This window comes from Perognathus longimembris, chromosome 10, assembly GCF_023159225.1.
Source record: "Perognathus longimembris pacificus isolate PPM17 chromosome 10, ASM2315922v1, whole genome shotgun sequence".
Classification (NCBI taxonomy): Eukaryota; Metazoa; Chordata; class Mammalia; order Rodentia; family Heteromyidae; genus Perognathus; species Perognathus longimembris.
This window is the reverse complement of record NC_063170.1, coordinates 32,268,373-32,295,054: the sequence shown is the minus strand read 5'-3', so window position 1 is coordinate 32,295,054 and position 26,682 is coordinate 32,268,373. Positions and strand designations below refer to the sequence as shown.

At 44.4% G+C, this 26,682-nt stretch overlaps 1 protein-coding gene across 1 annotated transcript in view; it reads right to left on the bottom strand.

The window, feature by feature from the left end:
* Rpgrip1 (RPGR interacting protein 1) overlaps positions 1-12,108 on the bottom strand; it is a 38,348-nt gene extending 26,240 nt beyond the window's left edge. Inside the window, 10 exon segments of the mRNA XM_048354766.1 lie at positions 2,757-2,811; positions 2,813-3,095; positions 3,944-4,088; positions 4,697-4,785; positions 4,787-4,961; positions 4,964-5,131; positions 8,048-8,198; positions 9,290-9,433; positions 10,482-10,642; positions 11,886-12,108. Of these exon segments, the coding sequence (XP_048210723.1) occupies positions 2,757-2,811; positions 2,813-3,095; positions 3,944-4,088; positions 4,697-4,785; positions 4,787-4,961; positions 4,964-5,131; positions 8,048-8,198; positions 9,290-9,433; positions 10,482-10,642; positions 11,886-12,108 (1,594 nt within the window).
* Positions 12,109-26,682: the final 14,574 nt, after the last annotated feature.

The following is a 26,682-nucleotide window of genomic DNA, read 5'->3' as shown; positions in this document are numbered from 1 at the left end:
TTTTTTTCTAGTACTAGGGCTTGAGCCTAGGTCCTGGGTGCTCTCCTATAGCTTTTTTACTTAAGGCTGACACTCTACCACTTGAGCCACACCTCCACTCTGATGACTCATTGATTTGTCTGCCTGGGCTTGCTCCAAACCAAAATTCTCAGATCTCTGACATTTGAATAGGTAAGACTGTAGGCACGAGGTACCAGCACACAACTTATAGGCACTTTTTTTTTAACCAACTTAAAATATTTAAGACATTGCATCTTCGTTATATTTGCTTATAAAATACATGCTTTTCCTTTGCACAAGTTCTTATATTCAAGTATTGAGGATGTCCAGAAATTTACAATAGCAATTCAAATTTAAAATTGCTGCAGAATTTGCATTGGGTTCGTTCATAGTTAAGGTATGGAACAATACCACGTTCATTATATGTGTGTATGGACATGTCACAAATTTCTTTGTACAATTCCTATATGCTAATAAAAAATATTCCATTACTAAAAAGAAAAAAAGCTTAAGATGTCATAAGCATACCAAAATAACCATCATCTATGCTCAAGTAGTCCCAAGGATGCTTAATCAAATTTTTCTCCAAGTGCTAGGCTTTGGATTTGTAGTAGTGATTAGCAGATGGCTCATGTAGACTCTTTTCTTTCTCAAATGAGGAACTGTGGACCAAAGTGTCAGCTTTTTCTGCCAGGCACTCATAGCTCATGCCTGTAATCCTAGCTACTCAGGAGGCTGAGATATGATTTGAAGCTACCCCAGGCAGAAAGTCTATGAGTCTTTTGTGTTTTTTTTTTGCCAGTCCTGGGGCTTGGACTCAGTGCCTGAGCACTGTCCCTGACTTCTTTTTTGCTCAAGGCTAGCACTCTGCCACTTGAGCCACAGCACCACTCTGTCCATTTTCTGTATATGTGGTGCTGGGGAATTGAACCCAGGGCCTCATGTATATGAGGCAAGCACTCTTGCCACTAGGCCATATCCCCAGCTCCTCTATGAGTCTCTTATCTCCAACTAACCAGCAAAAAAAAAAAAAAGTGGAGATGTGGCTCATAGTACAGTGCTAACCTTAGTAGAAAAAAGCTAAGCGAGAGCATGAAGTTCTGAGTTTAAGCCACAGTCCTGGCACAAAAGGAGAGAGAGAGAGAGAGAGAGAGAGAGAGAGAGAGAGAGAGAGAGAGAGAGAGAGAGAGAGAGAGAGAGAGAGAGAGAGAGAGAGAGAGATCAGCTTCTTAAAAAGCAGTTGGCACTTGAGAGCCCTATCATACCTCCTAGAGCACCCTGAACCTTGTTTAAAACGTTGTTGATACATGCTTGCTAATGACAGCCTAGAGGCCTCTGCCTACTTTTATGGAATAGCCAGAAAATCCATCTCCGCAAGGTGCATCTCACAACCCTATGTATGAAAAGTAAGGTAAAGAGCTGGGAATATGGCCTAGTGTTAGAGTGCTTGCCTCGAATACATGAAGCCCTGAGTTTGATTCCTCACCACCACATATATAGGAAAAGCCAGAAGTGGTGCTGTGGCTCAAGTGGCAGAGTGCTAGCCTTGAGCAAAAAGCAGCCAGGGACAGTACTCAGGCACTGAGTTCAAGCCCCAGGACTGGAAGAAGGAAGGAAGGAAGGAAGGAAGGAAGGAAGGAAGGAAGGAAGGAAGGAAGGAAGGAAGGAAGGAAGGAAGGAAGGAAGGAAGGAAGGAAGGAAGGAAGGAAGGAAGGAATGGAAGGAAAGAAGGAAGGAAGGAAGGAGAAGGAAGGGAGGGAAGGAAAGAAGGAAGGAAGGAAGGAAGGGAGGGAGGAAGGAAGGAAGGAAGGAAGGAAGGAAGGAAGGAAGGAAGGAAAGAAAGAAAGAAAGAAAGAGAGAGAAAAGGAAAGGTAAAGTAGGCTCCATGATCACACTTACTTACTCAGAAAGCTGGTATCTGGAGAATCTGAAACCAGCACAGGCAGAAAATAATTAGCAAAAAGCAGAAGCAGAGGCATAGTTTGAGTGGTGGAGCACCAGCCAAGCAAGCCTCTCAAGCATAAGGCGCTGAATTCACACCCTGGTTCACAGAAAAGGTAAGTTTGTATTTAATTCAGCTGTATATCCTAAACATTTGTGTTTGTCATTGTGTGACATGGAAGTCTGTGTCTAAAGTTGAAAAGAAATGAGAGTTAATAGAAAAGTACAGGTTAGAATCAGATACCTAGGCATACACCCAGGTACTGGAAGGAGTTTTTCAACACCGAGGTATAGAATTCAGAACAGAGGTCAGCCACCTTGGGGGGAGTAGGGGGCTGGTTTCCTTTTGCTGCTCCAGAGAAGTCAAAGCTGGTGACTAATAGCTCTAATCCTAGCTACTCAGGAGGCTGAGATCTGAGGACTAAGGGTTTTAGCCAGCCTGACAGAAAAGTTTGTGAGATTTTTATCTCCAATTAACCACCAAAAAGTTAGAAGTGGAGCTGTGGCTCAAGTGGTAGTGGGTCGCCTTGAGGGGACATGCTAAAGGGTAGTACCCAGGCTTCAAGTTCCAGCCTCAGTATTGGCACATGCTCGTGCACATGTGTGCACACATATGCACAGACACAGCTTCCATATTCCATATAAGGTGTAAGGATCTGGTCTCAGTCTTCTCTGGTCTTCTCCACAAAGTTCTAATGGCCTCTCAGCAGATTTTAAGAGGCTGCTTCAAGCAAGTAATCAAAGAAAAGTGGGATTAGAACAGGGAAACAACAAATGGGGAGAGACTGTAAAGATGAACAATCTTCAACTCCCACCTTTAATAGATTTGTTTTGTGCAAGAGGCAGCAGGGGCACTTGGGCTTGGCCAAGGGTAGGAGCCTGGCTCTGGGTCTTCATCATCAAAAATGTACAGAGTTAGGGTCTCCCTCCTCAGATACTGATCCAGGTCAGAGGTCACAAGCACTGGGAATCGAGCCCGATCTCTAAAGTAGGGATCCTTACAGGCAGGAATGATGGCAGTGTCATGATCAGAAAACGTGAAAAAGTGATACATGGCATAAGGGCTCAGCTGAGCTCCCGGCTGCCTACTGTGGATGTTGCAGCACTTGATGATTTCAATCTGTAGCTCATTCTGAGGTTTCCAAGGTTTTGATCTGGACTAGAAAGATGATGGTCTTGGATTAAGGAAAGGGAAACCATGAAAGGATTCAGAGATGGGGAACCTTTTTCCTGTCAAGGGCCATTTGGATATCTATTATTACATCACCTCAGGCTGTAAAAAACTATCAACACAGGTAGATGACCACAGGCAGCTTATGAGAAACACACATGCACGTTCCATCATATACTAAATAATCTAAATGATCATATACTAAATGATATGGTCAGTGGTTCCTCACCCCAGACAGGTGAGATCCAGCCCACTTGGTGAGGATGAGCTAGGATCGAGAGAGAAGCTGTATTAAAGGGTAAGAAAAACTTAACGAGGGCTGGGGATCTGGCCTAGTGGCAAGAGCACTTGCCTTGTATACATGAAGCCCTGGGTTCAATTCCCCAGCACCACATATATAGAAAATGACCAGAAGTGGCGCTGTGGCTCAAGTGGCAGAGTGCTAGCCTTGAGCAAAAAGAAGCCAGGGACAGTGCTCAGGCCCTGAGTCCAAGCCCCAGGACTGGCCCAAAAAACCAAAAACTTAACGACCTTCACCTTCCTGACCTCTGGCCTGGCAACTTGTCTGAGAGAGATGCTCATGCTCAAGCCTGTCGTAGAGAATGACTGATGGAAGCTGATTTTCTCTTGGCAGTGATAAGTAGCTAGCTCCAGGACATGGCTTCATTTTACTCAAGCTTGACCAAGAAAAGAATCTGGACTGGTTTGGAAGTGGCTGTTTTTTCTCCATGATTCACATTCAACAATCCTTCTTGAGAGTAGAAGTCTGAGTTGTTCTCAGCTGTCAGGCTGCGGCTGCTCTGAGATGCCTGGCCATATCCATTTCCTCACCTTCTCCTTCTGGGCCTTCCAGGCACCAGACACACTGACAGGTAGGTCTGAGCTCGCTTTCCTTTACTGTAAGCCTGGAGGCTGGATCTAAGGGGCAAGCGCAGGCTCATCCAGTATTCTAATACCCCGAAGTCTTCTCCATCAGCTCTTGGGTTGCAGAAAATATGAAGGCAAGGAGATTGTGGATGAGGGTGGCAAGAATCAAGCAGAGGGTGTAGATGGACAAGCACTGGAAGAGCAACTACAAAATAAGGGAAAGTGGGCTGGGAATATGGCCTAGTGGTAAAGTGCTCGCCTCGTATACATGAAGCCCTGGGTTCGATTCCTCAGCACCACATATATTTTAAAAAGCCGGAAGTGGTGCTGTGGCTCAAGAGGTAGAGTGCTGGGCTGGGGATATGGCCTAGTGGCTAGAGTGCTTGCCTCCTATACATGAGGCCCTAGGTTCGATTCCCCAGCACCACATACACAGAAAATGGCCAGAAGTGGCGCTGTGGCTCAAGTGGCAGAGTGCTAGCCTTGAGCAAGAAGAAGCCAGGGACAATGCTCAGGCCCTGAGTCCAAGCCCCAGGACTGGCCAAAAAAAAAAAGAGGTAGAGTGCTAGCCTTGAGCAAAAAGAAGCCAGGGACAGTGCTCAGGCCCTGAGCTCAAGCCCCAGGACTGGCAACAAAAACAAAACAAAACAGAACAAAACAATAAGGAAAAGTGTGCATTGGTCCTAGTAGCTGCAGGAAGCCAACAACAATACTTACCAGTAAGCATGGTTGAGTCGTGAACCTTCCCCACAGTCCCTAGCACCTTGTCAAAGCAGATCCACCCAGTTGCAAGGGTGTGGTGTTCACATGACCTGGTGAAGATCAAGTCGAGCAGAGGCTCTTTGAAAGTAATGCACAAAAAGTGGATCTATCTCAACCACATACTGGGAGGTGAAATCATAAAGGGGCCGTGGCCCCACAGATAGTGGGGTACAGTGGGTTTCAAAATCATAGAAAGAATAGGTGCATAAAGTGGTAGTGGTCCCTGTGCCAGGGAAGCAGAGGTCAGGAAAGCCTGGTGGATGTGTAGTTCGAGGAGATTCTCACTCCCACACAGCAGAGAAACGTCCACTTCACCCTCGTCGTCTTTGGCTGCCAGTGTCTCTGGACACGACAACTGTTGGGTGCCATAAGCAACATCTTTGAGCTGTTCTAAAGGGAAAAGAAAACTGCCTACCCATTAAAGGGCAAGAAGCTCTTCCTTAGGGTGGAATAGGGCAGACAGAAAGAGAGTAAGATCATGGTCGAAGTCCACGTTGAAATTATTTCAAGAAACCCAAGACTCAGAAAAAAAGGCAATAGAATGACAAGACTACAAATTCTTCTGTTTTATGTCAGACCTGGGGGCTTGAACTCAGGGCCTTTTGTTCTCGTTTGGCTTTTTCACTCAAGGCTAGCACTCTACTACTTGAGCCATACTTCCACTTCTGGTTTTTTACTGGTTAACTGGACATACAAATTTCTCAGATTTATCTACCCACTCTAGCTTTGAACTATTATCCTCAGATCTCAGCCTCCTAAGTAGCTAGGATTACAGACATGAATTACCAATGCCTGGCTTAAGATGCTTTAAATTCTGCATATATATATACATACATATACACATACATATATATACATATATATGTATACAAACATATATATTCCATTGTGTGTTTCAAAGAAAAGATACAAATGGGCTGGGGGGGGGAAAGCAAAACACTGAACTAAGGAAACACATTTATTTCATCAGAAATATTTTGGCTTACAGCAAGGTCCTGTGAATTAACAGATAATTCCCTTAAAAACAAAAATAAAAACACTACACACAAAATGTATTCCAGTTGGTTTAGTTTGGATAGCATACCAATGACTTAGAGAGAAAAGCAAATGACAGACTGAAAGTGACGATGATATTACTGTGGGACAAGGTCAGAAATGCTTCCCCCCTCTAGCCAGATGCCCTTACAACAGGTTTTGTTCTGCTTCAATCAGCCCAGGCAGTAAAGTCTGTGAGAAGTGGCGCTGTGGCTCAAGTGGTAGAGTATTAGCCTTAAGCAAAAGCTCAGACACTGTGCCTAGACCCTGAGGCAAGTCTCAGGACTGGCAAAAGAAAAGAAAAGAGTTAAATCAGCAGGAGATTGTCAGGCATGAAATCTTCCTTATTCAATAGGTTAAGGACCTGAGGATCGCAGTTCAAAGCCAGCCTGGGCAGGAAAGTTTGTAAGATTTTTAGTTCTGATTAACCACAAAAACCCAGAAGTGGACCTGTGGCTTAAGTGGTAGAGTGCTAACTTTGAACAAAAAGCAAAGGGACAGCACTCAGGCCCTAAGTTCAAGCCCTAGTACCACCCCAAACAAAAAATCAGCAGGAGGCTGAGATCTGAGGAGCATAGTTCCAAACCAACACAAGGGGGAAAAATTCCCCATGTTTCTTATCTCTAATTAGCCAGCAAAAGAATAAAAGTGGAGTTGTGGCCCAAGTGGAAAAGCAACAGCTTTAAGTGGAAAAAGCCAAGCCCCACTCCAACACACACACACACACACACACACACACACACACACACACACACACACACACACACACACACAGAGAGAGAGAGAGAGAGAGAGAGAGAGAGAGAGAGAGAGAGAGAGTTAAACCAGAATAGAAGAACTGGGATCTGCTGAGGCAGAGTCTAAGACAAGAAGACCTGGTTTAAAAAAAAATAGATACAGAAATTGACTAGTGTTTAAATGACTTCTTAAATGATGGAATCAATATAATTAGTTTCAAAATTTTATCTTACATGGCCCAGTCTAACAGACTTAGCATTAAAGAACTACTAAACAATAAAGTACTATTAAGAGCCAGGGTGTTGGTGACTCATACCACTTAGCTATTCATGAGACTAAGATATTAGCATCCAATTCGAAGCCAGCCCTGGGGGGACAGCCCATTAGACTATCTCCAATAAACTACTCAGAAAAAGAAGTAGTGTTGTGACTCAAATGATAGGTGCTAGCTGTGAGCAAAAGAAACTCAGAGATGATGCCTAGGCCCTGAATTCAAGTCTCAGGCAGATTTCAGTGGTTCAGGCTGAAATCTGAGGATGGTGGTTTGAAGCTAATCTGGAAAGGAAAATATATGAGACTCTTATCTCTATACCAAAAATATGGAAGTGAAGGTATGGCTAACGTGGTAGAGTGTCAGCCATAAGCAAAAAAAGTAAAGGGGGGCTGGGAATATGGCTTAGTGGCAAGAGTGCTTGCCTCCTACACATGAAGCTCTTGGTTCGATTCCCCAGCACCACATATATGGAAAACGACCAGAAGGGGAGCTGTAGCTCAGGTGGCAGAGTGCTAGCCTTGAGCGGGAAGAAGCCAGGGAAGGTGCTCAGGCCCTGAGTCCAAGGCCCAGGACTGCCCCCCCCAACAAAAAAAAAAAAAAGTAAAGGGATTGTGACTATGCCTGAGTTCAAGCCTCAGTATTGGCACACCAAAAACAAAGAAAGCAGTAGTGCTCAGTGGCTGGTGGCTCACACTTATAATCCTAACTACTCAGGAGGCTTAGATCTGAGGATCAAAGTTCAAAGCTAGCCTGGGCAGAAAAATCTGACAGATTTATCTGCAACTAACTGGCAAAAAGTCTAGAGTTGTGACTCAAGTGGTTGAGTTAAAAAGCCAAGCAAAGGGGTGAAGACCTGAGTTCAAATCCCACACTGGCACAAAAAAAAAAAAACAAACAAGCACACAAAACACAGGGGGGCTGGGAATGTATCTTAGTGGTAGAGTGCTTGCCTAGCATGCATGAAGCCCATAGTTCCATTCCTTTGTACCACATAAACAGAAAGAGCCAAAAGTGATGCTGTGGGCTCATGTGGTAGTGCTAGCCTTGAGCAAAAGAAGCTCAGGGACAGTGCTCATGCCCTGAGTTCAAGCCCCAGGACTGGCAAAAAAAAAATACAAAAAACCAAACCTGCTAGGATGGAGAACAGGAGGTTCTGTTACACTAAGGATGTAAGTGGCAGCCTTCTAGACAGGGTTACAGAAGGGAACTGAGGTGCTATCTATGACATGCCCAAGATGAGAATAAATACTAAAACTTGCCAGATGATGGAAGGCCATGGCTTCTTAAAATACCTTCCAGCTGCTTGATACGATCATTCTTGAGATCTAGGAGTTGACTCAGTCTCTCCAGTTTTTCTTTGTGATCTCTACTTTCATTATCAGCTTTAGCCATCATTGCCTCCATCTCCTCCTGCAACAGGAAAAAAAGATTCTCAACTTGTCAGTGAGAACCACTTATTGGGTAAAGAAGACTCTGCTACCATCTCATCAGGGATGATTTATAACCTTAGAAAAAGGCCAGGAAGCTGGGTACCAGTGGCTCACACCTGCAATCTTAGAAACTCAGGAGGCTGAGGTCTGAGGATTAAGATTTGATTTGCAGCCAGCCAGGCCAAAAAAACTAATAATAATGAGTTTTTTTTTTGTTTTTTTTTTTTGCCAGTCCTGGGGCTTAAACTGGGCTTGAGCACTGTCCCTCGCTTCCTTTTGCTCAAGGCTAGCACTCTATCACTTGAGCCACAGTGCCACTTCCGGCTTTTTCCATTTATGTGGTACTGAGGAATCGAGCCCAGGGCTTCATGAATGTTAAGCAAGCACTCTACCATTAAGCCACATTCCCACCTCCACATCCCCATCTCCAATTAGTTGCCAAAAAGCTGGAAGTGGAGCTGTGGCTCAAATGGTAGAATGTCTGTCTTTTTTTTTTTTTTTTTGGCCAGTCATGGGCCTTGGACTCAGAGCCTGAGCACTGTCCCTGGCTTCTTCCCGCTCAAGGCTAGCACTCTGCCACTTGAGCCACAGCGCCGCTTCTGGCCGTTTTCTGTATATGTGGTGCTGGGGAATTGAACCTAGGGCCTCGTGTATCCGAGGCAGGCACTCTTGCCACTAGGCTATATCCCCAGCCCCTAGAATGTCTGTCTTAAGAGAAAAAGCTAAAGGATATTGAATTCAAGCTTCAGTATTTGCACAAAACCAAGAAAAAGGCCAGGGTTCCTCATGCCACCTACCCCAGCACCAAGAACTAGCTCTGCTAGTACTGCCATAGGGTGAAATTTCTCTGGGACTGCTGGGAACATTGGACTCCAAGATCCACACTGGGCACTCTTCCAGCTGGCATCAGCTTTTAGTGCAAAGGTTCCCTGGGCATGCATGACCCCCTCCAGTTTTTCAAAAGACAACACTGTCTATTTTTACCTGCTGTCAGCCTAGGAACCCTGGCTTCTGCTTCCTTCCCAATGTGCCTGTTTATCCCCTCCAGTCCCGCGCCGTCTTCCCTCGTACCTGGTAGCACACGTTGATCTGGCGCTGCAGGAGCAGCATGTCCCTGGTCTTCTCCAGCTCCAGTGTGGTCTCCGCATGTGATACCTGCAGCTCACTCAGCATCTGGGACAGTTTCTTTTCTTCATCGATTTTTGATTCATTGGGCTAGAGAGGGAAAACATTGATACAGGAGCATAAATGTGACAGTTATGGCAAAAACTGTCTAGAAAGCAGTTGTTGGTAGCAGAAAAATGCCTGGGCCAGGAAGATTACACAGCCTCTAATGGCAGGGTGTCTCCTCTATAGCAGGTTGCTTCAAAACCTCCTCTTACAAACAGACTGTGTTATCAGAGCTGAGGTGGGTTGGAGAAATGTTGGGAGAACTCATCGTCCATCCATTCTCCCTATGCCTTTCACCTTCCACCTCCCTCAATTAGGACAGAAGGTCATTCAGGTGCCAGTAGCTTACACCTGTCATCTTACTGATCTAAGGATTGAAGTTCAAAAACAGCCCAAGTTGGAAAGTTCATGACATTCTTAATATCCAATTAACTACCAAAATGCCAGAAGTGGAGCTGTGGCTCAAGTGGTGAACAAATGCTCAGACCTTGAATTCAAGCCCCAGTACCCATACAAAAAAGAAAAATGATATGTTTTTGGTACACTGGGTATTTTATGCCCTAGTATGTAACTGTACCCCTTTTGTACAACACCTTGTCAACAAAATTTAATTAATAAATTAAAAAAAATTTTAAAAGAAGGTCATTTCTACTCTTCTCACCTCTTCTGGGACAATTGCCAGAACTCCCTTGATTGAGTTTGTAGAAAGAGCTTCCTATTGGTGCTGTGTTTCAAATGGGAGAGCACTAGCCTTATGTAAAACAAACAAACAAGTGAGAACACAAGGCCCTGAGTTCAAACTCCAGTGCTGGCACCACCAAAAAATTAATTAAATAATAAGTAAATAAAAGCTTTCTAATAGGGGCTGGGGATATGGCCTATTGACAAGAGTGCTTGCCTCGTATACTTGAAGCCCTGGGTTCGATTCCCCAGCACCACATATACAGAAAATGGCCAGAAGTGGCGCTGTGGCTCAAGTGGCAGAGTGCTAGCCTTGAGCAAAAAGAAGCCAGGGACAGTGCTCAGGCCCTGAGTCCAAGGCCCAGGACTGGCAAAAAAAAAAAAAAAAGCTTTCTAATAAAGAGCCTCCTACCTCTCTCTGGTCTGTCTCTTCATATAGAGCTGGAGGAGTGGCCGCTTCTGGTGGCCTGTCAGGAGACTGGGGCACTAACGCTGTCTTTTGGAGGACCTCCTCCTCCTGCTCAGGCTTCTGAAGGGTGCTGCTGACTTCAAGGCTTACATCTGTCTTTTCAGCTGGTGGAAAGATAGCCCAGAGAGTTCAAATTGTAGTGATTAGTGAGCACAGCCAAACCTGGTCTAAACTGCCTATAATGTTTATTTCATTCTAGCATTTTTCTGGAGAGAAGCAAATCTCTGATTTCTACAACAGGCTTGCTAGACCTATCAATAGGTAATGCTTGCATTCCTAAAGCAAAACAAACAAGGTTAAAACAACAACCAAAAAAAAAAAAAAGGGCCAGCAGAATGAGGAACACCAGCCAGGCACCAGTGGCTAACAACTGTAATCCTAACTACTCAGGAGGCTGAGATCTGAAGATCAAAATTCAAAGCCAGATCAGGCAGGAAAGTCCATGAGAGTCTTATCTCCCAAGTAACCACCAAAAAGACAAAAGTAGAGCTGTGGCTCAAATGACAGAACATCTTTAGCCAAAAAAAAGCTCAGAGGCAGCACTCAGACCCTGAGCTCAAGCCCCAGGACTGGCACACACATACAAAAAATACTTTCAATCAATAAAGTGAATTAAAAACTAAATTAAGATTTGATATCCTCTCACAGTTTTTTATTTTATATTATTTTATTTTGCCAGTCCTGGGCCTTGAACTCAGGGCCTGAGCACTGTCCCTGGCTTCTTTTTGCTCAAGGCTAGCACTCTGCCACTTGAGCCACAGCGCCACTTCTGGCCGTTTTCTGTATATGTGGTGCTAGGGAATTGAACCCAGGGCCTCATGTATACAAGGCAAGCACTCTTGCCACTAGGCCATATCCCCAGCCCCTCACAGTTTTTTTTTTAAGAACACAATTAAAATCTGGCATCTATAGCCAGGCAGTGGTGGTTCATGACGTCAATCCTGGCTACAGAGAAAGCTGAGATTTGAAGATCAGGATTCAAAGCCAGTTAAGGCAGAAAAGTTCATGAGACTCTTATCTCCAATTATGCAGCAAAAAGTCAGAAATGGAGAAGTGGCTCCACTAGCCTTGAGTGAAAGAGTTGAGTAACAGTGTGAGGCACTGACTTCAAGCCCCTGGCACAAAAATAAAAATAGCAGCAACTTAACTGAAAGACAAACACAAAAGACGCATGGATGCTAGGTGTGTGTTCTGCCTTTCTGAATCTTCATCTGACTAGTGGCCAGTATTTGAATTTTTACCAGTAACCAATGAAAGAATAGCATTAGGTGGGGAAACCGGAGGAGCAATGGCCCCAACTTCCTTCTCCCTGAACCACATTTGAAAAAGCTTTCAGATGTGACCTACCTCTCTCTCTGGACAGCTGACATAAGACTTGTCCTTTCTCCTCCAGCTCTTCATCGAACTGCTCCTGTATCTGGGAGACCTGCTCCTGCAGCTCATCTCCAAGCAGCTCACTGTTCCAGGAGGGCTGGCTGCTTCTGTCCAGCATGCTGAATTCAGGAAGCAAGTGGTCAGGTGGACACTCGAAGGTGTGCGACACGACGTCGGTATTACACAGCTTCAGCATCTCTGCAGCCGAGTTGCTTCTTCATTTCTCTACATGTTTCTCTGCCCTTCTGGATTTGCAACTGTCACTTACCAACTGCCTTGGAACTTCTAGGTCCCATTGCAGAGTTGCTTAGCATCACTTTTGTTTAGATCTCAAGTGTCTCACTGAGAAAACACCCCCATCCTGGGCATTTCCCAGAGAACTCCTCAAAGCACCACAGTTTGTTTTTTGTCATATTTTGGTTTGTGCCACCACTAGGGCTTAAACTCAGGTGCTAGATGCTGCCCCTACCTTTTTCACTCAAGGCTTGCACTCTACCACTTGAGCCACAGCTCCACTTCTGGCTTTATGTTGGTTAATTGGAGGTAAGTGTCTCAAAAACTTTCTTGTCGGGGCTGGGGATATGGCCTAGTGGCAAGAGCGCTTGCCTCGTATACTTGAAGCCCTGGGTTCGATTCCCCAGCACCACATATACAGAAAATGGCCAGAAGTGGCGCTGTGACTCAAGTGGCAGAGTGCTAGCCTTGAGCAAAGAGAAGCCAGGGACAGTGCTCAGGCCCTGAGTCCAAGGCCCAGGACTGGCAAAAAAAAAAAAAAACAACAAACTTTCTTGTCCAGGCTGGCTTCAAACCTTGACCCTCAGATCTCAGTCTTCTTAGTAGCTAGGATGACAGGTGTGAGCCACCAGCACCCAGCATCCACAGGTTTCTTTAGACAGGGTGCCATGTGTCCTAAAATGGTCAGTCCTGCTTCATTAGAAATGAGAAACAAACTCCTTCTCTTGAGGCTGGGAATGTAGCTTAGTGACAGAGTGCTTGCCTAGCGTGCATGAGGCCTTGGGTTTGATTCCTCAGTACCACATAAACAGAAAAAGCCAGAAGTGGCTCTGTTGCTCAAGTGATAGTGTGATAGCCTTGAGCAAAAGAAGCTCAGGGACAGCGCTCAGGTCCTGAATTCAAGCCCCAGGACTGGCAAAAACAAAACAAAACAAAAACACCAAAACACCCTTCCTCTTCTCACCTTATTCTTCTGTCTATATTATGGGGTAGTTGGGAGAAGACTGGCTTCTGAACTGCATTATAAATTATGATACAAGTATTTTACAGGAATGAAACTTGCTGGGAGATCACAGATATTTCCTTCTGGACTGTGATCCTCAAATCTCAGCTTCCTGTGTACCTTGGATTACATGTATGAATCACCAGTGCCTGGCTGTATTTTGTTTTTTGAAATTAGGATTTCACCTGTAGCCCAGGCTGACCTTGAATTCATAATCCCCGTCTCAGCCTCCCAAGTGTTTGGAATACAGGCATGCACTGCTGAGAGCAGAAAAAAGGGCCTGACTAGGCAATTAGGGCAAAGGCCTCCTCCCATAGAGGTTCTGTGTCCCTCACCATGGCTTGGAGTTTCAAATTCTGGCCCCTAGGCATCATCACATCATGGCTCCTGGAATAACAGAAGATTGGATCCCAGAGGTGTGCACAGGAATGAGCGCCAGTCAGAGCAGCTGAAGATATATGGAGAGCCTGTGCCAGCTGCCTGGCGTCTCTGTGTCTGGGCACTGCTATGGTCCACAAGCTATTTCATTATCTTGGGAGTCATACAGTGCACTTCCAGAGACACTGACATCACACACCGCAGCTGGTGTCTCCCTTGCAGCCCTCCTGTCTAGCAGGAGTTCGCCTTAATAGACCTTAGCCATTTCACTTCGCCTGCCATCTCCTTGAACCCAATCTTCAAGACAGTAGACACCTAAGCCAGGTGTTGCAGTTTTCTTCAGTATTACCCCCTCTTGGAACCCATACTCCTAACTCTTAGAAACTTCTAGGTGCCTTGAATTAGAAAATTAATATGTGAATGTATGTTCATTATAGAAAATTCAAAATGATAGAGAAGGATATAAGAAGGCCTGGGAATATGGCCTAGTGGCAGAGTGCTTGCATCATATACATGAAGCCCTGGGTTTGATTCCTCAGCACCAACATATGTAGAAAAAGCCAGAAGTGGCACTGTGACTCAAGTGGTAGAGTGCTAGCCTTGAGCAAAAAGAAGCTAGGGACAGTGCTTAGGCCCTGAGTTCAAGCCCCAGGACTGGCAAAAATAAAAAATAAAGAAGAAGATACTCCTTTGCTTAACTACAATCCTCACATGCTTTTAAATGCCTGTGGAACCATACCCAAACAGCTTTCTTTTTCTTTGAACAGTATGTTTCCCTCTTGTGGGTTTGTTTTGTTTTGTTGGCTGTGCTGGGGTTTGGACTCACAGCTTTGCACTCTACTGCTGAGCCATTCCTTCAGCCCATTCTTGTACTGTGTGTGTGTGTGTGTGTGTGTGTGTGTGTGTGTGTGTGTGTGTGTTAGAGCTTGAACTTAAGGCCCATTTGGCTTTTTCACTCATGGCTAGTGCTGCTCTACCACCTGATCCACACCTACAGTTCTGGGGTTTTTTTTGCAGATTAGTTGGAGATAAGAGTCTCTTGAATTTGTCTGACCATATAGATCTCAGCATTTTAAGTAGCTAGGAGTGTAGGTATGAGCCCTTCCCCATGGTGCCTGGCTAACTCTAGTTATTTTTTCCCATTTAAGTTTATTTAAATTCCCTTCAGCAATAGTTTGTAACTTTCTCTGTACAATCTCTTACTTCTTTTGACAATTTTCCTGTATTTCATTTTTTTTTTGGCCAGTCCTGGAGCTTGAACTCAGGGCCTGAGCACTGTTCCTAAGCTTCTTTTGCTCAAGGCTAGCACTCTACCTCTTGAGCCACAGCACCACTGCTGACTTTTTCTGTGGTACTGAGGAATTGAACCCAGGGCTTCATTCATACTAGGCAAGCATTCTACCACTAAGCCACATTCCTAGCCCTATTTTTTCTTTAAAAGTGTTTTTATTATTATAAAGGTGATGTACAAAGGAGTTATGGTTACAAAAAGCATTAATTATTTATTGACATAGAGTCTCCCTTCCTGCCTGGGCACACACTGGGATGAAGATCTGCCAGTTTTAGGCTTCATGTTCTATCTAGAATGATAGGCATGGCCAACTATACCCACCATCTTTCCATTAGGAAGGAGTCTTACAAGCTTTTCTGCCTTGGTTAACTAGATCCTCGGATCTCAGCCTTCCACAGAATGATAAGTTCACACCACTGAACTTTTCTTCCTGGTCTAATCTAAGACTATGATCCTCTCCTTCTAAGGCTCCCAGGATTGTAGGTGTGTGCTACTAGGGCCTGACTAATCTACTTCACTTTTAATGACCTCATAGCATTTTGTTGTGCAGGTACAACATGATTTATTTAATCCATCTCCATCAATGGAAATTGGTGTGGTTCCAGTTTTTGTTTTACTACAACTAACAATAATTAATATTCTTATAAAAATATCTGTGCACAATAGCAAGCATATTGTGTTCATTTTGACTCAAAAAAAGAAGAAGAAATTGCTGGTACAAGAGCTATGGTTATTTGACATTTTAATCGATTGTGTCAAAATCTCTCCCCAAAGTCTGTGCTAATGTCTATTCTCACTGACTATATTGACTACCAGCTGCCCAGTATATTCATCAGTGCTAGACATTATGTTTGCATTTTCTATCACTTTTTCTTTCAGCAAACAATGTTTAAAGACTACATTTTGTTACTCACTTTTCTAAGAGCCCATCATAATTGTCATTCAGCAACTTTCGTTCATTTTCCAAATCTTCAATTCTCTCCTGAAACTAGGAATGAGAAGAGAAAGCTTGAGATCAAACTTTAAAATCTGCTGACTTGAAAGATTTCCATTTCCTACTGCAGGAGGGGAAATAGGTGAGAGCTTTCTTTTTTTTTTGTTTTTGGCCAGTCCTGGGCCTTGAACTCAGGGCCTGAGCACTGTCCCTGGCTTCCTTTTGCTCAAGGCTAGCACTCTGCCACTTGAGCCACAGTGCCACTTCTGGCCGTTTTCTGTATATGTGGTGCTGGGGAATTGAACCCAGGGCCTCATGTATACGAGGCAAGCTCTCTTGCCACTAGGCCATATCCCCAGCCCAGGTGAGAGCTTTCTTATGCTCAGCTTCTGTGTCTGTCGGGAGTCACTTAACTCAAAGTACACACACACACACACACACACACACACACACACACACACGTGCTGGTCATGGAGCTTGAACTCAGGGCATGGGTGCTTTTCATGAGCTTTTTTGCTCAAGGCTAGTGCTCTACCATTGAGCCACAGCTCCATTTCTGAGCCACTGAGTCCTGTTTGTATTTCTTTTAAAAAAAAAATCTTGGGCTGGGGATATAGCCTAGCGGCAAGAGTGCCTGCCTCGGATACACGAGGCCCTAGGTTCGATTCCCCAGCACCACATATACAGAAAAACGGCCAGAAGCGGCGCTGTGGCTCAAGTGGCAGAGTGCTAGCCTTGAGCGGGAAGAAGCCAGGGACAGTACTCAGGCCCTGAGTCCAAGGCCCAGGACTGGCCAAAAAAAAAAAAAAAAAAAAAAATCTTAATTTTTCTTTTGAGATAAGGCTTTCCTAACTTTGCCTAATCTGGCCTCAGTCTCCGGATCCTCAAGCCTCTCTGCCTTCCGAATAGCTGGGGTTACAGTAGGCATGCAACACCACAACTAGCTAAAGAGAATTATTGAAAACAAAGTTGTTGTTGTGTGGTGGTTTGGGGTTTTGAGAGGGGTGTGTGTGTGTGTGTGTGTGTGTGTGTGTGTGTGTGTGTGTGTGAGAGAGAGAGAGAGAGAGAGAGAGAGTATGCATGTGCATGTGCATGTGTGTGTTTGTGCTTGTCCTGCCCCTTAAACTCAGGGCCTGGGTACTGTCCCTGAACTTCTGTGCTCAAGATTAGCTCTCTACCACTTGACCAATAGCTCCACTTCCACTTTTTTGATGGCTAATTGGAGATAAGCATCATTAATTTTCCTACCCAGCCTAGCTTCAAACCACGATCCTTAGATTTTTTTCTTATAGCTAAGACAATCCTTGGGCTTGAATTCTAGGCCTGGGCACTGTCCCTAAGCTTTTTTCTTTTTCTTTTTTTTTTTGTAGAGTCACATGGACTTTCCTGGCTGGCTTTGAGCCATGATCTTCAGGTCTCAGCCTCCTGAACAGCTACAATTGCAGGTGTTGGCCACAAGCAACCAGCTTTGGTGGTTAATTGAGATGAGTCTCAGGGACTTTCTGCTTGGGCTGGATAGTCAGTCTCCTAAGTAGCAAGGATTTAGGGTGTGAATCACCAGCCCCAGGCCAAAGCAAGTTGGTTTTATTTTTTTTATTTTTTCTGGCCAGTCTTAGGCTGTGAACTCAGGGCCTGAGCACTGTCCCTGGCTTCTTTTTTGCTCAAGGCTAGCACTCTGCCACTTGAGCCACAGCGCCACTTCTGGCCATTTTCTGTATATGTGGTGCTGAGGAATCAAACCCAGGGCCTCATGTATACGAGGCAAGCACTCTTGCCACTAGGACATATTCCCAGCCCCTATTTTTTTATTTTTTATTTTTTAGCCAGTCCTGGGTCTTGGACTCAGGGCCTGAGCACTGTCCCTGGCTTGTTTTTGTTTTTTCTTTTTTTTGTTTTTGTTTTTTTTTTTTGCTCAAGGCTAGCACTCTGCCACTTAAGCCACAGCGCCACTTCTGGCCTTTTTGTTGTTGTTGTTGTTTTTTATATATGTGGTGCTGAGTAATTGAACCCAGGGCTTCATGTATACGAGGCAAGCACTTTTGCCACTATTCTCAGCCTGTTTGTTAATTTTTTGGTGCCTGTCCTTGAGCTTGAATTCAGAGCCTAGGTACTGTCCCTGAAATTTCTACCTCTAGAGTCACAGCTCCACTTCTAACTTTTTTTTTTTTTTTTTTGGTCCTGGGGCTTGAACTCAGGGCCTGAGAACTGTCCCTGGCTTCTTTTTTTTTTTTTTTTTTTTTGCTCAAGGCTAGCACTCTGCCACTTGAGCCACAGCACCACTTCTGGCCTTTTCTATATATGTGGTGCTGAGGAATTGAACCCAGGCCTTCATGTATATGAGGCAAGCACTCTTGCCACTAGGCCATATTTCCAGCCCCTACTTCTAACTTTTTTGGTAGCTAACTGGAGAGAAAAGTTTCACTGACTCTCCTGCCTGGGTTGGCTTTAAACCTTGGTCCTCAGAGCTCAACCTTCTACTCGTAATTAAAATTACAGGTGTGACCACCAGTGCCTGGCTCAAAAGCAAGTTTTTATGATGTATGGGTTCATATTTAAAGGGAAATAGCAGAACATTATAAACACGCAAGCCCTTTGCAGAACAGACATAGGTATAAATCCCAGTTTTTCCTGTAATAGTGATATTTATTTATTTATTGCCATTCCAGGGGCTTGGACTCAGGGCCTGAGCACTGCCCCTGGCTTCTTTTTTTTTTTTTTTTTTAACATGCCAAAACCTTTTAATCTAAAGGAAACATTTTTGTTTCTCCAATTCTCTTTCTTATCTAGAGGAAATCATTTTGTTCTCTCTATTTCTTTTTCCCAAGGTTTTCATCCACCCCCAGGAGGGCTCCATGAAGATGACCCCAGCAGTTTGAATCTCTGTCCAGCTGGCACACACCTGATGGCAGTTACCTCCCTCTCTTTTCTGAGGTCACATCCTAATCCATCTGGACACATTTTAACACACTTGGACATACTTCCCACCCCAAGCATTGCCTGGGAGTGACTCTCTAGCCTGCCACACCTGATTTCCAATTTTTTTAATAGAGCTAGTCGACTTCAGTCAACTCAGAGGAGTGGGAAGGTTACCACAGGAAGAATGTCCTCCCAAAATCTTAGTTTCAGCAGATCCGAAGTGGCTTTCCAGCAGGAATCAGCTGTGTGTGATCAGAGTCCCATTTGTTTTACCAAGATAGGGCTACACAGGGTGAAGACGTAGATTCTTTTAGGTGACTGTCAGGCAGTCCTTGATCCTCACTCAAATGGAATGGGTAGGGGCCATGGTGGTGTCAGGCAGCAGTGGCGTGGCTCCCAGTGTTTCCAGTAGAATGTCACACCTTCTGGTGAGTTACCTGCAACTTTCTCCACCGGGCTTCTTTTTTTGCTCAAGGCTAGCACTCTGCCACTTGAGCCACAGCGCCACTTCTGGCCTTTTCTATATATGTGGTGCTGAGGAATTGAACCCAGGGCTTCATGTATACGAGGCAAGCACTCTTGCCACTAGGCCATATTCCCAGCCTTGATGCTATATTTTTATGCAAATGGATAATGATTAAACTTGCCTGTTCTCAGAATGAAAAATAAAATACTATAATGTCCCTGAAAGTAGAATGTAGCCCATTTTGATGGTGTCTCTCCTTCAGGTGTTTACCTCTTTCAGAGTTATCTGCAGGATGGACACATCTTCCAGTTGGCTCCTCAAGCTCACAGCCTTCTTACTTTCTTCTGCCAGCTCTGTTCTGAGCTCCTCCACTTGGCAGAGGAGGGCATTGTGGGCAGCACTCAGGACCCCCTCCTTCTGAAGAAAGGGAAATCATGGGAGTAATAATCTCACTGAGCAGAAGCCAGCAACCCTACCTTCCTGGGTGGACATCACAAAGAGTCACCTCAGAAGAACACATTCCCCCTCCACTGGCATTCTTTTTTCTTTTTTTCTTTTTTCCTGCCAGTCCTGGGTCTTGGACTCAGGGCCTGAGCACTGTCCCTGGCTTCTTTTTGCTCAAGGCTAGCACTCTGCCACTTGAGCCACAGCACCACTTCTGGCTATTTTCTATATATGGTGCTGAGGAATCAAACTCAGGGCTTCATGTATACAAGGCAAACACTCTTGCCACTGGGCCATATTCCCAGCCCCTCCACTGGCATTTTTAACCTTGCCACTTCTGTGAAAGTACAGTTTCTCTGTTAGGAAGATCTAAACCTGCTCTTTCTCTGTCTCTCTCCTTCCCTCCCTCCCTCCCTTCTTCTCTCCCACTGTTTGTCTCTCTGTCTTTGTCTCTATCCCTGTCTTCTCTCCTCTCTCTCTCTTTCTCTCTCTCTCTGTCTCTCGGTGTGTGTGTGTGTGTGTGTGTGTGTGTGTGTGTGTGTGTGTAGGACCTGTGCCCTGTCCCTGAGCTTTTTTGCTCAAAGCTAGCACTCTATCAATTGAGCCACAGCTCCACTTCTGGCTTTTTAGTGATTAATCAGATATAAGAGTCTCACAGTCTTTCCTGCCTGGTCTGGCTTTGAACTTCAATCTTCAGATCTTATCTGCCCGAGTAGCTAGGATTATATTATACACAGACCATAGCTCATATCTCACTTTTAACGGAAACAGCAGGATATGTATCCTTTATAATAGTAATAGTACGACTTGAATTAATAGAAAGTATATGGCATAATAAGTTTGATTTATTTGGCTATATTCTAGTGTTATTTAGAGATGAGTATGGGTTTCTTTGAGTTAGATTACACTTTTTACTAAAAAGTAAATTCAAATAATCTTTGTAAAGTACCTTTTGGAGCAAAGTTTCATAAGCCTGGAAGAAAGAAAGAAAGAAGTATTACTTTACTGGTTCATCAATCTTATATGTTTGGTATTTATCTCTACAATACAAAAGTTGAATAAGTATCTTAAACAGACATGTAGTAGTGTGTGTGTGTGTGTGTGTGTGTGTGTGTGTGTGTGTGTGTGTTCCAGTACTGGGGCTTGAATTCAGAATCTTTTGCTCTTGTTTAGCTGTTTCATTCAAGGCTTGGGTTCTACCACTTAAACCACACTTCCACTTCTGGCCTTTTGTTGGTTAACTGGAGATAAGAGCCTTATGGACTTCCCTACTTATGCATGAGACACATAATAGACATTATTAAAAATTCCAGGGGCTAGGAATATGGATTAGAGGTAGCATGCATGAAGCCCTAGGTTCAATTTCTCAGTACCACATAAAGAGAAAAAGCTGGAAGTGGTGCTGTGGCTCAAGTGATAAGAGCACTAGCCTTCTTCTTCTTCCTTCTCCTTCTCCTTCTCCTCCTCCTTCTCCTTCTTCTTCTTCTTCTGGCCAGTCCGGGGCCTTGGACTCAGGGCCTGAGCACTGTCCCTGGCTTCTTTTTGCTCAAGGCTAGCACTCTGCCACTTGAGCCACAGCACTCATTCTGGATTTTTCTATATATGTGGTGCTGAGGATCGAACCCCGGGCTTCATGTATACAAGGCAAGCACGCTTGCCACTAGGCCATATTTGCAGCCCCAGATCACTAGCCGTGAGCACAAAGAGGCTCAGAGACAGATCCTAGGCCCTTGACTTCAAGCCCTAGGAGTGGCAAAACCAAACAAAAATAAAACACCATCACCACCAACAACAAAAAGAGTTTCACAGAGCTTCCTGTCCAGGCTGGCTTTGAACTGTGATCCCCAGATCTCAGCTGCCTGAGTAGCTATAGTTATAGGTGTGAGCCACCAGCACCTGGCTTTCTTTGTTTTGTTTTTTATTTGTTTGTTTTTGGTCACAGTGGTGGGTGCACTACTACTTAAGCCACAACTTCACTTCCAACATTTTGCTGGTTCATTGGAAATAAGGGTTTCTCATTTGCCCAGAATGGCCTCAAGCCATAATCCTCAGATTCCAGCCTCTTGAGTAGCTAAGATTATAGGCATAAGCCACTGGTGCTCAGCTAGATTTCTTAACTGATTGATTCCCCACTCTCTGCCAAAAGAAAGCACAGATGTTCATAGTAACTCACCTCTTGAACTTCTGCTAATTGTGCTTTGGTCATCGCTAATGAGGTATTACTTTCATATAAGAGCTTCTTAAGTCGAATCAACTCCACATTCTCCTTAATGGAAGCACTGCAGAAAGAAGAGGTGTTGAAGCTGGGCTCTGGTGGCTCATTCTTGTAATCCTATCTACTCAGGAGGCTGAGATCTGAAGATCAAGGTTTGAATCCAGAGTGAGCACAGGCAGGAAAGTCTGTGAGACTCATCTCCATTAAACTGACACGGGAGAGAGAGAGAGAGAGGAAGGAAGGAAGGAAGGAAGGAAGGAAGGAAGGAAGGAAGGAAGGAAGGAAGGAAGGAAGGAAGGAAGGAAAGAAGGAAGGAAGGAAGGAAAGAAGGAAGGGAGGGAGGGAGGGAGGGAAGGGAGGGAGGGAGGGAGGGAGGGAGGGAGGGAAGGGAGGGAGGGAGGGAAGGGAGGGAGGGAGGGAGGGAGGGAAGGGAGGGAGGGAGGGAAAGGAGGGAAAAGAAAAAAGCTGGAAGTAGAGCTGTGGCTCAAGTGGTAGAAAACGTAAACAAAAGAAGCTCAGGGACAGTGCCCAGGCCCAAGTTCAAGCCCCAGGACCAGCACACATACAAAAAAAGTAAAATAAAGAAAGAAAAAGAATGGGGCTGGGGATATGGCCTAGTGGCAAGAGTGCTTGCCTCGTATACATGAGGCCCTGGGTTCAATTCCCCAGCACCACATATACAGAAAACGGCCAGAAGTGGCGCTGTGGCTCAAGTGGGAGAGTGCTAGCCTTGAGCGGGAAGAAGCCAGGGACAGTGCTCAGGCCCTGAGTTTAAAGCCCAGGACTGGCCAAAAAAAAAAAAAAAAAAAAAAAAAAACCAAAACAAGAAAGAAAAAGAGGGCTGGGGCTGGGGATATGGCCTAGTGGCAAGAGTGCTTGACTCCTATACATGAAGCCCTCCGTTCAACTCCCCAGCATCACATATACAGAAAACGGCCAGAAGTGACGCTGTGGCTGAAGTGGCAGAGTGCTAGCCTTGAGCAAAAAGAAGCCAGGGACAGTGCTCAGGCTCTGAGTCCAAGCCCCGAACTGGCAAAAAAAAAAAAAAAAAAAAAGCAGGCTGGGAATATGGCCTAGTGGCAAGAATGCTTGCCTCATATACATGAAGCCCTAGGTTTGATTCCTCAGCACCACATATATAGAAAAGGCCAGAAGTGGCGCTCTGGCTCAAGTTGGCAGTGTGCTAGCCTTGAGCAAAAAGAAGCCAGGGACAGTGCTCAGGCCCTGAGTCCCAAGCCCCAGGACTGGCCAAAAAAAAAAAGAAAAAGAAAAGAAAAGACAGGAAGGAAGGAAGGATGTTGAATATTTACCTGAGAGGAAACAGCTAATCACTTGTTTTTGTGTGCCTGTCCTGGAGCTTGAACTCAGGGCCTGGGTGCTGTCTTTGAATTTTGTGGATTTTTTTGCTAAAGAATTGAGACATAGTCTAAGACATGTAACAATTCACTCGTATAAGCAAAATGTGTGTGTACATTTATTTATACTTTTTCCTTAAAAAATTGTGCTTCTCTTGCTTTAGCCTCTTTGTCACAATATCTAGTTTGAGATCATGCTTGCCTTCCTTCCTTCCTTCCTTCCTTCCTTCCTTCCTTCCTTCCTTCCTTCCTTCCTTCCTTCCCTCCTTCCTTCCTGCCTGTGTCTGTCTTCTGTCATGCCAGTCTTAACCCTAGTGCTGCCCTGAGCTTTTGTGCTCAAGGCTCACTCTCTACCACTTGAACCATAGCTCCACTCTGGCTTTTTTGGTGGCTAATTGAAGATAGGAGTCTCAAAGACTTTCCTTATCTGAGCTAGCTTGGAATCATGATGCTCAGATCCCAGCCTCCTGAGGAGCTAAGAGTACAGGTATGAATGGCCAGTGCCCTGTCTGAAGTCTAATTTTTTAAAAAGGCCTCCAGGTACTGATGTGCAGTGAGGGGTGAGAACTCTGGGCTGGTGATGAGAATGGAATGGTGTTCCTTCTATGAATCAAAGCAGCAAATCTTCTATGATACATAAAATTCTTTATTTTTTAAAAAAATTCAAAACACTTAAGTTTAATTGAAAATGATCAAATACAGAAACACCAGATTCTCACTTTAAAGTAAAATCAACAGTGTCTTCCACAACTTTCCTGGTACTGCACCATTCTTGCTAATATTGAAACCAAGTTCCAGATGCAAAATCACAAATGAGCCTCGTGGTAAACATCCTTCCCATGGTTTTAGGCTCCTCTCTTTTGTACTTTTTCTAGAATAAGTAGCAGGGTTGGGGTATTTTTTTTTTAGTTGATTACTATCTGTGAGAACTGCACTTCATTTTAATTAAAGACAAGAAAAACACACCCACCCTACTCAAACTCAGAAAATATATATTTGTTCATTAAAGCTCACCTACTTTGGGTAATATTTTTTCTTCATATATAAACATCTTCTTAAGGTAAATAAATTTCTGAACCAGCAGTCTATGTCTCAGACTGAATTTAATTCTATCATTCTTTTTTTCCTTTATAATGGAGGGAAGGTGTACCTAAGAATCTTTTTAGAGGCTAAGAATGTGGCCTAGTGGTAGAGTGCTTGCCTAGCATGTATGAAGCCCTAGATTCGATTCCTCAGTACCAAATACACAGAAAACAAATAAATAAAATTAAAAGAGACTAAAACAAAGAAAATTGTATCTATGAAAAAGAAAGACTTTTTTGGTTTGCTATGCTTTCAGACAGGACTGCCACCCTTACCGGAGCTCTGCAGCTTTCTGGGCACACTCCAAGGAGCTCCTCTCTTCTGAATTTTCGTCTTTGGGCCATATTTTCTCAGGAGATGTGGGCAATCCTTCCACCCTTATGATATTGTTGACCATGACTGGGGCACTGCTAGGCATACATTGACCAGTGAGTTTCGCCATAATTATGACTTTGGTGAAAGAAATTATACTGTTAGAATTAGGAACATTAAACACAAAAAAAGAACTAGAAACAATTAGGCTGTCTACCTACAAAAAGAAAGTAGAGACATAGTAATCTTGATGTGTGTGGAGGATGAGCTTACAAAATAGTCTTCAAGCATGAAATGGATATAGTGTAGGAAATTTGAAAAGTAAAAGGAATACCTTCAATTGAGAAAGGGGCCTTTCTTGTTCTTTCCTCAGAGGACACAGAGATGCTTGTTTTCCAATTTTAAATGCTGAAGTCAGCATCTGAACTAAGATTGCCTTTTATATTCTCTGATCGCACTGAAAATCATCCCCATTGAGTTTATCCCTAAATGATTCATTTCCAATGAAACTGCAGGAAAAACTTCACAGGACACACACACAGAAAGAACTCACCATTTGTTGGGTTGACTGGCTATTTCGCTTCTGTTTTTTTCATTGGTCACATGCTCCTTGAATGTGGGAGGGGCTGTGTAGCTTAGCCTGTTCCTAGGCCCTGAAAGTTGAGGCAGAAATATGCACTAGACTGTAGCAACAGCACCCCCCAGAACATTAAGTGCTGGATATAGGGAGTCTGAGCTCCAGCAGGTCCTGTTGGACAGAGGGAAAATCACTGGACCAAGGAGAGAGTCACTTTCTTCTTTCATTTATTATTATTATTATTAGTAGTAGTAGTAGTAGTAGTAGTTGTTGTTGTTGTACTTGCTTCTCCCACTTAAGTCATACTCTTAAGCCCTTTTGTTTGTTCGTTCTTGCAGGTACTTCGGCTAGAACTCAGGGCCTGGGGGCTGTCTCTGGCTTCTTTTTGCTCAAGGTTAGCACTCTTCCACTTGAGCCACAACTCTACTCCCAGGGTTTTGCTGGATAACTGGATTTATGTTTCTGGGTTAGCTTCTAACCACCTCAGCTTTCTGAGTAGCTAGGATTATAGATGTGAGCCTACCAACCATGGCTTAAATTGATCATGCTTTTTTTCTTTTTTTCTTTTTTTCTTTTTTTTGCCAGTCCTGGGGCTTAGACTTGGGGCCTGAGCACTGTTACTGGCTTCTTTTTGCTCAAAGCCAAAACTCTTCCACTTGAGCCACAGCACCATTTCTGGCCTTTTCTGTGAATGTGGTGCTGAGGAATCAAACCCAGGACTTCATGCATGCAAGGGAAGCACTCTACCGCTAGGCCATATTCCTGGCTTGATCATGCTTTTAAAAGCATCTCCTTCCTCCAAAAGCTAAGAATCAGCCTGAGCCAGTGCCTCTGACCTGTAATGCTAGTGACTCAGAAGGCTGAAATCTGAAATCGGAGGCTCATAGTTTAAAGTTAGCCTGAGAAGGAAAGTTACCTCCAATTAACCAGCAAGAAGTTAGGACTGAAACTGCAGCTCAAGTGGGAGGGCACCAGCCTTGGGCAAAAAAGCTAAGGAACAGTGTTTAGGCCTTGAGTTCAAGCCGCAGTACTGGCACATAAAGAAAAGGCTAAGAATCCCAGGTTTTAGAGGTGCCACTGTTTTTGAAGTCCCCACACCTGAGCAGTATCACATTTCCTCTGTATCTCTTTCCTAGACCCAAGCAGAACCCACTAGAAAAACTGATTACCTGATTATCTCGGAGTTAGGTTCCTGTGGGAATTGAGGGGTCTGCTGTGGTGGTGGTGGTGCTGTGGTGGTGGTGGTGGAGGTGGGGTGTAGACCCAACCTAGGATCTCCTGCATGTGCTCTTACCACTGAGCTATGCCCTCCCTTTGCCCTGAACTTAGAATCTGGAACTTCATGTCCCACTCCTCTAATTTATAAAAATAAAAAGATGGGGGGTGGTGTAGAAAAGACAGAGAAGAAAAAGAAGCACGGGGATGGCCAGTTGGTAAAGCAGGTGTAACACCCCCTCCCACAGTTTTAGGATGCCATCCTGAGTTTCTCACCCTTCTTGGATTTTTCCAGCGTCCGCACCTCCACGGTGTGGAGCTGTTGGTGTCCCCTGTGAACACGAGGA